Genomic DNA, 14,100 nt, shown 5'->3' with positions numbered 1-14,100 from the left:
ACGCAAGCAGGTATATCCAGGGATCCTAAATAGGTACCAGGGTTTCAACCACGTCTCCGATAATGCGACAACAACAGGAGAATGTTTAATTATCAAATATATCGAATCATGTTTCTTTGGCACAACACTCTTGCAATTCCATTGAATTATCTTCCAATCCATTATTTTTAGGCTCTGGATTTTGGTATTTTAATACGTTATTATGAGCAACACTATCACAACCATTTCGAGGTTTAGAAAGAGAGCGAGGTTTTAAGAATACTTCTTTTTATATGAGGGATTAGTAGAGTTATTACGAGATACAGACTTTGCTGCGGAAGAATATGCGGGTTTTGGTACTTCCGGCATTGTTGAACTTAATGCATCTGCGTATGAAGACTTAATAGAAGGAAAATATTTACTAGCTTCGGCATAAGCTACTAGCTGAGCCATTTTAACTTTGATTTCTGTCTGTCTCACAAACTCAGGACATGATGACATCTATCGCTGAATGGCACCATTCGAATTTACACATTACCCAGTACAGAGGATCTATCACATGACACACCTGCATGTTGACCTCCACAGTTATAACATATTGGAGTCTAAGAACGACATTGAACTTTGGTATGACCACAACGGCAGCATTATTAGTTTGTATCGTAGGATAAATATATATCTCTACTGGAAGAGCACTAAACCAAAAAACTAACTACCGAAAACAACACGATAACAAAAATTTAAAAACAACTTACCAGAATACAAGAAACATCTTTCAAGACGGCTGGTCACCGCGAAAGATTATGACCAAAACCCTCCAAGGACATCATCATCATACCACACAAAACAAGCTTTGAAAAAAGGCAACGAAGGAAAATAACCATCTTAATATAATAATCTACAACGTTGGAACGCTTTCATCATATGAAAAAATATTGGAAATAGAAAAATCGATAGAAGACATAAAATACGATGTAATAGGTATTTCGGAAGTCCGACGCCTCGGAAACGCAATAGATGAAAATGAAAAATTCATTCTCTGCTTCACTGGACAAACGCCGAGCCTATATGGAGTGGGCTTCATAATAACAATAACAAACGTTTGAAACAATATCTAGAAAGCTATATTGGTGTTTCGGAACGTGTCGCTATATTAAACTTGAAGCTACCAGGTAAAAACTTGACTATAATACAAGTCTACGCCCCAACAACAAAAGCAAATGAAGAAGAAATAAACACCTTTTATAAAACTATATACACTGCCATAGACATGGCACACGAAGAATTAATTCTAATGGGAGACTTTAACGCCAAAATAGGAGAGCCACAAATGGACGAAGGCATAATAATGAGAAGCTACGGATACGGAGTAGGAAACGATAGAGGGCAAAAACTTATAGACTTTGCGATGGAAAACAAACTAGCTATCATAAACACCTTTTATAAGAAAAAAGCCAAAAGAAGATGGACATGGCGCTCTCCAACCGGTCAATATAAAAATGAGATCGACTATATTCTGTCAAGTCATCCACAACTATTTCTAAATATAGATACATTAAGAATAAACTTTAAATCAGACCACAGGCCACTCACGAGGTCAAATCTCACTCTCAAAACCAATAAAAAGTAGACGAAACTACAGGAATAAACCCAAGAAGCATACTCAATGATGAAGAAAAAATTTAAATGTACAGGGAAAATCTCAAAACTTGTTTTTCTCTACCTGATCCTAAATCTACTATGAGAAAATAACGAGTTCTATCACAAAAAGCCTGCAAGACGTACATAAGTCCATCCATACAAAAAAAGACCGCAATATACTAACGGACCGTACAAAAAACTTCTATGTAGAAGAAACGAACTTCAGAAAACCAAAAACCAAATTCGATCCATGAAAAACGAACTGAAGCCTCCATACAAATTAACAAGTAAATATAATATATAAAAACGGACTACAAGAAACACAGAACTAAGATAATTGAAAAATATCTAGAAGAAAAAGGAAGCTTAAAAAGAGGATATAAAGAGTTGAGAACAAAGAAAACATGGAGCGAAGGCCTGAAAGAGTCTGGTAAAGAAAAGTATAACCGAAAAGATATTATTAACATTGCAACTGACTTCTACAAAAACCTTTATAGTGCATCATGTACAACATAGCGAATGCGGTCGAACTCTGTCTCCACCTCTAGCAACATTGTTCAGTATGATATTAGAAACAACCCCCCCCCCCCCGATCACAATGGTCAGAATAGAAGGTGTGTGTGTGTGTCAGTGGGGCTGAGGAGCCCCCCACGACGGCGGTAGTGGTAGGGGGGTAGGGCGCGCACCGTACTCGCGATCAGACCACGCCGGGTGAGACCCCCGGTAAACCCGAGGGAAGCCCAGCGAGGGACCTGCGGACGAAGTCCTTTGAGCGCGCCGATTTGCCGGCGGGAGGTTCCCAGCCCATTTGTTTAGGATGTAGTCGGGTCGGAACCGGAAACTTAAGAGGCATCAGGATCCTCCGCGCGCACTAACTCGCGCGGGAAGGCTCGGCGGTGGTCGGGAGGCCTGGTGTGATGCGGGGCGAGATGCTGGAGGTGCTGGAAGCCGGAGGCGTCGGCACGCTCAAACATGCGTCTCGCCAGCGTACCGATGAAATCATCCTCTCCTGTTGCAGGTGTCGTAGGATTGTGGAATTTCTTACGTAGCGCGGTGCGTCGACGATACGCTGTAGTGTGGTGCTCTGGTGAAACACCGGTTGAGGAGGAAGGAGCGAATAATTGGTGACCACGCGCCGCGGTATGTCAGAGTCGAGGAGCCTGTACACTACTCTCGCGTGCCAGACCCGGTCAAAAGCTTTCTCCATGTCGAGGAATACCGCAGCTGCCACCTCTTTTTTGTTAAGGGCGGCGGTGATGTCGTGGAGTACTCTCGACAGCTGGAGGGTGGTGGAGTGTTCACTACGGAATCCAAACTGTTCGGGCCGGGATGTAAAGTGCCGCCGGTAGCTAGCCGGGTCGAAGACGCTCTTGCCCTTCTTGGGCAACATAATGTCTTGAGCCTCTTTCCAGAGATCGGGGTAGTGTGCGGTCCGGAGGATCGCATTGTAGAAACGCATAAGCGTCACCACCGCACGATGGGGCAGGTGACGCAGAGCTGCGTTGGTGATACCGTCCGGGCCGGGAGCCTTCCTGAGCTTGAGCCTCGCTGCGTGTTTCTTTACGGCGCTCGGCGAGAAAAACAGCACCTCTTCGTCTGCCGGAGGAGGGGCGCCAAGCTGCTCAGCGACGGCAGTCTCGACCTCAAACGCGCGTGCTGGGTCTTCCGCGGGATTAGGGGAGAACTGCCGTTGTAGGTGGTCCGCGAACAGCTCGACGCGGCCCTCGGCGTCATACCGCAGTGTGCCGTCTGGGTGTCGTAACGGGCGAATGGGGTCGGCTGCGCCATTGAGGCGCCTGCAAAGGCGGTGTAGTAGTAAGCAATCTGTGGAGGCCTCGTCAAGGCCGCGCTCTCATGACTTGGTGGCGTGGTTCGTTCTGCGCGCATCACGGACAGCGGTTCTGTTGCCAGCGTCTTCGTAGTGCGCGTTTGCGGCGGATTTAGCGAAAGCAAACGAGGCGGCAGCTGTATGTACGTCGTCGGTAGAGGGCGCTCGGTGGTAGCGGCTGTAACAGTACAGTAAAAGAGATAGTGGATTCGTTTATGGACGCTGGGGAGAAGGTGCTTTAGGTAGGTGGCCTTACCAGCGAGACAACGCGCGTTGCAATGTAGGAGCCGTAGGCTTCCCATTATCTACGACCCGGGGTTGGGCTTTTGAAGGCCGATGCCGCGCTCGGATTTTCCCCGGCTTGCATGGCCTGGAGAATGTTGGCGACCGCAGACAGCGCCTCCTCCATTTGAGGCCAACGCGCACAGGACCTGGTGCGTGAGCGCGGAGGTGGTACCGTGCGGAGTGGTGTTGGTGCAGTCGGTTGTGCAGCATGAGTGCGGGTTGTCTGGTATGAGTGGCTGCGGCGGCGCGAGTGGCGACGTCGGTGGTGACAGCGTGAAGTGCGCCTTGCTTCCTGGGCGGCCAGCGAGGGTGGAGCGCGACGTTTGCGGCGACAACGTCTCGTGCGACGTCGCATAATGGTAAAAACGTCCTCATCGCCTTTAGGAGCGACGCCGGACGTTGGGGGTGCGACCGCTGGCGTCGCGGCCATAGTCGCATGTGGAACAGAATCCTGTTGCTCGTTGCGCCTGCACAAAGGGCGAGACGGCGCGGTTCTGGCAAATGTGCCTGCACGCCTGTTGTGCTCCTCCTCCCTACGGACCGGGCAAGACGAGTGACAGGCGGGGTGAGAGAGGCCGGTTCATCCCTAGGCCGCGTGTAGTCTGCCGCGCGATGCTCTCCCGCGCAACGAACGCACGTCATTCGACGATGGCAGTTTACAAACGAGTGCCTGAATGACTGGCAGCGGTGACACTGCGCGGGGCCCTTCGATCGTTACCCCCGTCATGTACAGCAGCTCGGTTATGCCGTAGATTGCAGGTGATGTCCAGTGTGCGCCGCAGTACGGCGAGGAAGATGCACCCGGGTCGGCCCTTCCTGGCACGAATGGGACGTATGTATTCGGGCTCGTAGTGCCTGGGCCAGTTCTTCAGGGTCAGTGGTGACCGGGATTCCCCGGATGTCACCTTCAGGTCTTTCTCTGCTGGTATGGAGTAGGTAACGCTGGGTGCTCTTCATACGCACCTCCGAGCTTTTATATACACTCTAGGGGAAGGGAAGGGCAGGCAATGAAATAAATTTATTATATTTTACATACATATTTAATTGCAGTTAGTAGTTCTTCGTATGCATCCAAATGATTTATCGAAATTCTTCTTCTCCATGTATACTCACATAGCCAATCAGTAAAATTATGTTTGTTTTTATGTTGTCTAAATTGCTTTTTTAAACCCCTCCACTGGCTTTTTCATTTGAGTCGCTATGATTAACTATTTCACGACTATATCCATGCTCCGGAAGGCTCAGATATGCTCTCCAATGATTGGTGTGAATGATGGAGCCTTCCTTAACATGTTTTTTTTAATAAGTGACACCAATATGTCCGCAAACCTTTCATTATCAGGACACACCTCTAGCCGCAGATCGACATTACCATCTTCGATCATGCCAATCACCCAATGTCCTTCAATATGTGTACCGCCATTATACTTTCTTTTTCCAAATTTTGACTCATCTATTTGAACCACTTTATTAGGGCCCCCTAACTTCCCTTGGGACCTTTGATTTTCTAGTTCATATATAGCAATTGTCCAGTCCAGTCCAGACCAGTCAGCCACAGTTCTATCAGACACTACTTGGCCGTCATTGCACGCTAGGACCTAGCGGTAGTTCCTTGTTTGGTGGTAAGACAGTCCCTCACTAAATGCATACATTATTTGAAATATCAATGTGAGGGACAAGTGTGCGTTTTCGAACCAGGTCCCAAGGGCACGAGAGACTGTTTTCGTGCGGCAGTTGCTTTTTCGGTTTTTCTTTTGATCTAAATTTCCCAATTTGCCCTGACTCTTTTGTTAAAGTCATAGCCTTTCTATGATATGTGCACATTTTTCCTGCTAAGATGAGTCCTCTCTGCTCCGCAAACTGAACACACTGTTCATGTGTTTCCAATTTGGAGAAAATTCTTCTCCAGTTCCACATGGATCTGAATATAAAAAAGGTATTTATTTTATTAAAGTATTCTTACAGCTACTCATTAAACAATTACATTATACAAAAAGCCAAAAACGGAATACACATTCAAACATAAACATACAGCACAGTTTTCCCTATTTATACAAAAAATATAACTAAGTACAAATTCATACTAAATTCTAGATTATAAGTTCTAAGATTCATTGATCATTATAATAAATATTTAATATAAAGTAAAAATAAGAAAACCATTATTAATAAAAGATACCAGAGTTTTTTTTATATTATAAAGAGATTATAATTGCCAATTTTTGGGAGCTGGTTCTCCAAAAATAAAAATATATGTAGCGTCAGGCCCCGACATTGTTAAGATAACAAACACAAAGAATTCTCCCAATCACTTGATTTATTCCAATTCTAATTTCAGTCTCTTAATTCAATACGATTTTAATAAACAAATTCAATAGGTAAAGATTTCAAAGGCTATTCGGTAATTACGTAACGTGTGCACCGGGCAATGGTTGATGAACGACTGCCTGAGTTCTCTTTCTCTTTGCTTTCTTCCGCGCTTGCACCCGCGGGTGGCGCCGGGAGCCCCGTTACGCCCAAGAGCTTGCGGGGGGTATCTGTTCGCGCCCCGCTCAACGACGGGGCGGTCTTTGTGTTGGGCCTGGAGCGGCACTAGGTCTCGTAGGTGCTGCGGAGCGTCCTCGCTCACGCAGCACTCGCTGGTGTAGATGTTTGTCAGTGGGGCTGGGAAGCCCCCGCGGCGGTGGTAATGGGGGGGGTGCGGCGCGCGCTGGACTCGCGGTCAGACCACACCGGGTGAGACCCCCGGTAAACCCGAGGGAAGCCCAGCGAGGGACCTGCGGACGAAGTCCATTGAGCGCGCCGATTTGCCGGCAGGAGGTTCCCAGCCCATTTGTTTTTAGATGTACTCGGGTCGAAAACTGGACCTTCAAGCGGTATCAATATCCTCCGCGCGCACTAACTCGCGCGGGAAGGCTCGGCGGTGGTCGGGTGGCCTGGTGTGATGCGGGGCGAGATGCTGGAGGTGCTGGAAGCCGGAGGCGTCCGCACGCTCAAACACTCGCCTCGCCAGCGCTTTGATGAAGCTGTCCAGGCTCTCCTGTTTTAGGTCTCGATGGATTGTGGAGTTCCTTACGTAGCGCGGCGCGTCGACGATACGCCGTAGTGTGGTGCTCTGCACGGCCCGCAACCGACGTCGATGCGTCTCGGCCGCAAGCGCATACCACGCGGGCGCCGCGTACGTAAGGTGAGGACGAACATAGAGTTTGTACAGCGCCAGTTTCCGCTTTATTGGTAGTGATGACTGAAGTACGGGGCGCAATCTGGCGGCAGCCGCCTTTGCGCGGCCCGTAGCTGCAGCGATATGATGCCGCATTGTGAGGCCTCGATCCAGTGTAACGCCTAGGTAGGTCGCTTTGGGGCGCCACTGGACCTCGACCCCTTGTAGATGGAGTGGCGGCGGGAGTTGTCGCCAGCCGAAGACTATGGCCTGTGTCTTGGCGGCATTGGCGGTTAAGCGCCGCTCTGCCAGCCACGCGGGAAGGGCGTCCAGCGACCTCTGCAGTTTGATGGCTGCGTGGCGCGCGTTGAGAGACGTTGCGACGTAGGCAGTGTCGTCCGCAAACAGTGACACCGCACACCCCGCTGCTACTGGAACATCATTAGTGTAAATTGAGTACAAGCTCGGCGACAAGCAACTGCCCTGGGGGACACCCGCGGCGATCGGACGACAACTCGATTTCGCCCCCTCGACTGAGACGTGGAAACGCCGGTTGAGGAGGAAGGAGCGAATAATTGCCACCACGCGCCGCGGTATGTCAGAGTCGAGGAGCCTGCACACTAGTCCCGCGTGCCAGACCCGGTCAAAGGCTTTCTCCATGTCGAGGAATACCGCAGCCGCCACCTCTTTTTTGTTAAGGGCGGCGGTGATATCGTGTAGTACTCTCGACAGCTGGAGGGTGGTGGAGTGTTCACTACGGAATCCAAACTGTTCGGGCCGGGGTGTAAAGTGCCGCCTGATTGTCGGCAGCAGCATGGCCTCGAACAGCTTGGACTGCGTGGCGAGTAGCGAAATTGGGCGATAGCTAGCCGGGTCGAAGACGCTCTTGCCCTTCTTGGGCAACATGATGACTTGAGCCTCTTTCCAGGGATCGGGAAAGTGTGCGGTCCGGAGGATCGCATTATAAAGACGCATAAGCGTCACCACCGCACGATGGGGCAGGTGACGCAGAGCTGCGTTGGTGATACCGTCCGGGCCGGGAGCCTTCCTGAGCTTGAGCCTCGCTGCGTGTTTCTTTACGGCGCTCGGCGAGAAGAATAGCACCTCTTCGTCTGCCGGAAGAGGGGCGCCAAGCTGCTCAGCGACGGCAGTCTCGACCTCTAATGCGCGTGCTGAGTCCTCCGCGGGATTAGGGGAGAACTGCCGTTGTAGGTGGTCCGCGAACAGCTCGGCGCGGCCCTCGGCGTCGTAGCGCAGTGTGCCGTCTGGGTGTCGTAACGGGCGAATGGGGTCGGCTGCACCATTGAGGCGCCTGCAAAGGCGGTGCAGGCGTACCCAATCTGTGGAGGCCTCGTCTAGGCCACGCTCCCATGACTCGGTGGCGTGATCGTTGAGCGCGGTTTTGACCCGTTCGGCTACGGCGCGCAATTCTGCGCGCATGCGCGGACAGCGGGTCAGTTGCCAGCGTCTTCGTAGTGCGCGTTTGCGGCGGATGAGCGCCAGCAAACGAGGCGGCAGCTGTGTGTACGTCGTCGGTAGAGGGCGCTCGGTGGTAGCAGCTGCGAGTGCGCTCTGTAACAATACAGTGAAAGAGGTAGCGGATTCGTTTATGGACGCTGGGGTGTCAGGTGGGCGCGGCTGTGGTGCGTCGTCGAGGGCCCGCTCGAAGACCCTCCAGTCGATGCACCTCCGACGAGGCGGCGTTCGTGGCGCCATTTTTGGCGCGGCGTCCAGTAGGGTGACCACCACGGGGAGGTGATCGGACAGGAACTCGTCAACGATCACGTCCTGTGTCATCTGGCACGTCAGTCCCTGGTGTACCACGATATCCAAGGTGTCCTCTCGGTGGTTGGCCTGGTCAGGGTAGTGCGTCGGCATGTCCGGGCCGGACACTGAAAAATCCAGCGTCTCGGCATCGTGTAGCAGGCGTCTACCCCGTGGGTTTTCTACGCGCGAATTCCATGCCGGGTGCTTCGCATTCCAGTCACCGGCCATGACGCAGGGATGGGCGGCGGTGAGGAGCGCGCGGATATCGGCGGAATTGTATCGGTTGTTTGGCGGGGCGTAGACCGCGAAGAAGCCCGTGGGCCACACCCAGGGCCGCACATTCGGTGACAGCCACCTCAGGTAACAGCCGATGCGGGATGCGGCGCCTCACCATGACTGCTAGGCCACGGTAGGCTCGGCCGCTGGAGTCGACATGATGTTGGCGATATACTTCGTATCCCGGGAGGCGCAATCTTGTTGTTTCAGCGAGGAACGTCTCGCTCACGAGGGCGACGTCGATATCCTGGGAGTGGAGAAGGTGTTTTAGGTAGTTGGCCTTACCAGCGAGGCCACGCGCGTTCCAATGTAGGAGCCGTAGGCCCCCCATTATCTGCGACTGCGACCTCGGGTTGGGCCTTTGAAGGCCGATGCCGCTCTCCTGAAGAGCGGGGCTGGATTTTCCCCGGCTTGCATGGCCTGGAGAATGTTGGCGACCGCAGACAGCGCCTCCTCCATTTGAGGCCAACGCGCACGGGACCTGGTGCGTGAGCGCGGAGGCGGTGCCGTGCGGGGTGGTGGTGGTGCGGTGGCGGCACGTTCAGGCGCTGGTGCAGTCGGTTGTGCAGCATGAGTGGCCTGAGCGGCTTGACTGGGATGAGTGGCTCCGGCGGCGCGGGTGGCGACGTCGGTGGTGACAGCGTGAATTGCGGCAGCGCGGCTTGCTTCCTGAGCGGCCAGCGAGGGTGGAGCGCGACGTTTACGGCCACCACGTCTCGTGCGACGTCGCACAGTGGTAAAAACGTCCTCGTCGCCTTTAGGAGCGACGCCGGACGTCGGGGGCGCGACCGCAGGCGTCGCGGCCATAGTCGCCTGCGGAACAGAGTCTTGTTGCTTGATGCGCCCGCGCAAAGGGCGAGACGGCGCGGTTCTGGCAAATGTGCCTGCACGCCTGTTTTGTTCCTCCTCCCTACGGACCGGGCAAGACGAGTGTTAGCGCAAGTCGCCGGCACGTCCCTAGGCCGCGTGCAGTCTGCCGCGCGATGCTCTCCCGCGCAGCGAACGCACGCCATCCGACGGTGGCAGTTAACAGACGAGTGCCTGAACGACTGGCAGCGGTGACACTGCGCGGGGCCCTGCTTCCCGCGCCAGGCTTCGATCGTAACCCCCGTCATGTACAGCAGCTCGGTTATGCCGTAGATGGCAGGGGTGATGTCTGGTGTGCGCCGCAGTACGGCGAGGAAGATGCACCCGGGTCGGCCCTTCCTGGCACGAATGGGGCGTATGTAGTCGGGCTCATACCCGAGGGCTCGTAGTGCCTGGGCCAGTTCTTCGGGGTCAGTGGTGACCGGGATTCCCCGGATCGCCACCTTCAGGTCTTTCTCTGCTGGTATGGAGTACGAAAACCAGGAGACCCGGCGGTCCTCCTTCTCCAGGTCCGAGAGGTAACGCTGGATCACCCGGTACTCGTCAGCTGACTCGGGAGAAATACGGTAACCCTTACCGTATGCCCTGGTATTAGCGGGGCGTCCCAAAATTTGCCTAATCCTCCCCAGATGATGCACATAATTGGGGAGGCATTCAATGACAATGGGTGGGTATGCAGGTTTCTTCGGGGCCTCAGGGGCTCTGGGGGGCTGCGCGTGAACTGTAGGAGCGGCCACCATCACTGCGTATGATGGTGCCACCGGCATCCTAGGGGGGGCGCCGTCACCAACCGGAGCAACGGGGTCATCAGGTCCAAAAGATGTGGCGTCGGTAGCACCGGAGGGTGCGATGGCGCTCGCTGCCCTGCCAGCCAAGGGGGCGGCGGGTGGCGGAGCGGTTACAGACGGCGGAGAGGTGTCAGACGGCGGATCGGTTTCCGACGGCGGCAGGACTGAGGGCCCCATGTCGAGGCGGCGACCTGGCGCCAGTCGGGGTTCGCCAGGTAAGCCCGGTGCGTACGACGGTGCACATGGGCGCTTTGCTGCAGACTCACCCTCCGAGCCGGGGTCCACCGCTGAGAACGGCCGGCGCACAGGGGTAGCCGGGGTGCGCGCTGGGAAGCGACACTCGTCGCGGACCAGCGCCAACTCCCGCTGTTCAGCCTCGGTGAGCGGCGACTCCAGCATGCCGCTATTGCGCAGTGTCTCTTCCCGCGATTTAGCGTACCGGGCCATAGCGCGCAGCATCCCGCGCGACGCAAACGAGCATGCGGCCGACTGAGCGAGAAAGATCAGGTCGGACTCGAATGCCGTCCGCGGCGAGGACGCGGCACTGAAACCCGGATCGCGGTCGAGCATACGCAATATGTCGTCGATACCGGAGCACTCACTGGGTGGAGGCAGCGTAGAGTGTAGGTGTGTACCTGTGCACATGGCCCGCACGTCTGTGCCAAGTCGCGATGTCTCGGGCCTGAGAAGCGTAGTCGCGGGTGGTGCAGTTTCAGACGCGCGTTGCGGGGGGGGGCAGGGGGATCTCGGGATTTAGTAATGAGGTCACGACAGGTGCGTATTGCGGGGTAGCGGGGGGGGGCGCCTCTAGATGAATGACGGCGCCAGTACGGCTACGCGATGACTCAGCGTTAATGAATGGGGTCTCGATCGGCGTAGTAGTAGACGCTCGTTGCGGGGGTAGGGGGGAGAGAGGGGCACGTGGCTCAGGGTGATCGCCGGTGCCACGGCGCGATATCTCGGCGCTCAGGAATGCGGTTGCGCCCGGTGCAGTGATAGACGACGCACGTTGCGGGGGTAGCGGGGGCAAGCCAAGGTGAATGCCGGAGATGGGGCGCGATGTCGCGGCCGACATAGTAACAGACGCTTCTTGAGCGGGGTGGCGCGGGAGGGGTACTGCTATGCGCACCGTTTTCTTGCTTCGAGCTGCTGGTGTAAGGTCACGTCGTTGATGGGACGGGTGACGGTCCCTGGGGACTTCCATAGAGCGGCTGCGGCTCTGCTGCTGCGAAGCTGGCTCCGCAAAGCTGTAACAGCTTGGCGCAGCTTGCTGCTTGGCTGCGGCTGAGCTGTGCGCTGTGACGCACTCTGGGGGTGATGGTCCGGTGGAGGCGGTGTCCTCAGTTCCCGCAGGTGGCTTCGCTCGACCTGAATGGGAGCGTGGGCGCTGCGGGCGGGGGGTCCGCTTTTCCTCACCGATCTGCGGAATGCGCTTCATGTTAAAAATGTTATAAACACTAAAAATACTTTTAACAGAAGCCGGGAGGCTGTCACGCACGACCCGAAACTACCGGTACATGGCGCGCTCCACCGCTTCTCCCGAATCCCGAAGGCTACAGGATAGGCGGTGAACGGCGTCACCTAGTAGTAACTTCAGCTGGTTTGCGACTGCACCTCTTGGCAACTATTACGTGCTTTTCAATAAAAGCCGGGATAGTTAGATAAAAATAATGAACTCGGGTCCGAGTGCGCGTAATCGATACTTGTATTACGCTAGACAGCCGGACAGTCCCTGCCTGAGTTGTGCGCGCGCGCTGCTTTATATTGGTTCTGTAGTGAGGATCGAGTGACACATCGTACGATCGTTCGACTAATCGCCCGTTGCACGTTGTTTTACAAAACATTGATAGTGGCGCCATCAGTTTTACAAAACATTGATAGTGGCGCCGTCATATATATAATCATTCATTATAAAATCCACTGCAGACCTTATGCAATCCAACTTTATTAAAATTCCAGTAAGTATTAAAAAAAATTTAAATAATTAATTAAATAATTATTAATTATATATATATATCATTTATTATTTTATAACCTGACCTGACCTGAAATAACATCAAAACTTACTTTAACTCATCCGAGTAATAATTAAGCCTTCTGCCAGATGACCCAGTAAGTCTGGGCATCGCAGCAGCAAATTCCTCGCCAGGACTAGTCATCCCACTAGAACCAGCAACCGGTTCATCAAGGATCGGCGCAGAAGAGGAGGCCGTCACAAGCGGATCATTTGAGTCCAACACTTGCACTTCACTCAACTCTTCAGACACAGAAACAATGGGCTTCGGAGATGCCATGGTAGTCAAACGTAAGTTTACAGGAGTACGTAAAACGATCTCAACTGCAAGGGTGACAAACGATGACTGGACGCCATTAAACAAAATGAATGGCCTAAAAACAAATTTAGTGATCACCAAAAAGTATCGATACCCGATTAGTATCGATAGTTTCAAAATATTCGGAACCCCACACTAAGTGATTAACGTTTGACATCAATTATTTGTCAAATATATTTTGTAATTGCGTGTTATTTACCAATTTGTATGAAAAGTTTAAAAAAATGAATGAACCGTAAGTTTGCGCAACCTCAAACTTTGCAAACCTCTTTCTTTTAGTGAGTAGTAACTACAAAAAAAAATGGGCATTTAAATCGACGGTCCATATTAGAAAGTTTATCCAACCATTTGATCCCACAGGAACATTCAGGCCAACATGGCCATCATCCTCGTTCATTCACTCACATTGCCAGAAGGCTCGCAAGTGCGTTGCCGGCCTTTCAAGAATTGGTACGCTCTTTTCTTGACGGACCCTAAGTCGAATTAGTTCGGAAATACTTCAGTGGGCAGCTGGTTCTACATAGTGGTGGTGCGCGGTGCCTTAGAAAACGCTCAGTTGTGGAACGACGGACGTCGAGGTGATTCGGATGGTATTTTATATTTTGTCTTGACGTCCGATAATGAAACTCAGCTGCGGGTATTAGACCGAACAACTCTTCTGAACACTCCCCATGGTAAATGCGGTAGAAGATACAGAGAGACCCAACATCTCTACGCAACGCCAAGGGATCAAGCCGCACGAAAAGTGATTGGTCGTCGACGATTCGAATCGCTCTTCGTTGAATACGGTCAAGTGGAAGGAGCTGGTACTGGGGAGCTCCCGCCCACAGGTGAGAACAGTATTGGATGTGGGGCCGAATTTGCGCTTTGTAGAGTTGCAAGCGGTGGCCCGGAGTGAAGTACCGTCTAGCCTTGCTGAGCACACCAAGCTTTTTGGAGGCTAGTTTAGCCTTCCCTTCCAAATGACTGCGAAACTGGACGTTATTCGATATGTCAACGCCCAATATTCCAATATTAGCTGAGGCTTTAAGGAGAGTGCCTTTAAAGAGGGGAGTAGCGACAAAGGGAGTTTTTTTTTTGCGGAAAACGCGCAGACTTGTGTTTTCTTGGGGTTAAATTGGACTAGATTTAGTCTACCCCAGTCTGAGACTCCACGTAAAAGACTTTCGACTTCAG

At 52.7% G+C, this 14,100-nt stretch overlaps 1 protein-coding gene across 1 annotated transcript; it reads right to left on the bottom strand.

Annotated features, from left to right (window-relative positions):
* Window positions 1-6,273: 6,273 nt before the first annotated feature.
* Window positions 6,274-12,297, bottom strand: LOC123720371. Its single transcript, XM_045676951.1, has 2 exons — window positions 12,103-12,297; window positions 6,274-12,011 (listed from the first exon to the last, which is right to left on the bottom strand). Exon 2 carries the CDS (start codon window positions 11,234-11,236, stop codon window positions 9,218-9,220), a length of 2,019 nt encoding a protein of 672 aa, XP_045532907.1. The 5' UTR covers window positions 11,237-12,011; window positions 12,103-12,297; the 3' UTR covers window positions 6,274-9,217.
* Between the last annotated feature and the right edge of the window lie 1,803 nt (window positions 12,298-14,100).

The sequence above is a fragment of the Pieris brassicae genome, chromosome 2 (assembly GCF_905147105.1).
Source record: "Pieris brassicae chromosome 2, ilPieBrab1.1, whole genome shotgun sequence".
Lineage (NCBI taxonomy): Eukaryota > Metazoa > Arthropoda > Insecta > Lepidoptera > Pieridae > Pieris > Pieris brassicae.
The sequence above is the reverse complement of the archived record's forward strand: the minus strand, read 5'-3'. Positions and strand labels throughout refer to the sequence as shown.

What these genes read in the sequence shown, in the direction of transcription:
- LOC123720371 (XM_045676951.1), bottom strand. Translation starts at nt 11,236, where the DNA reads ATGTGCACAGGTACACACCTACACTCTACGCTGCCTCCACCCAGTGAG.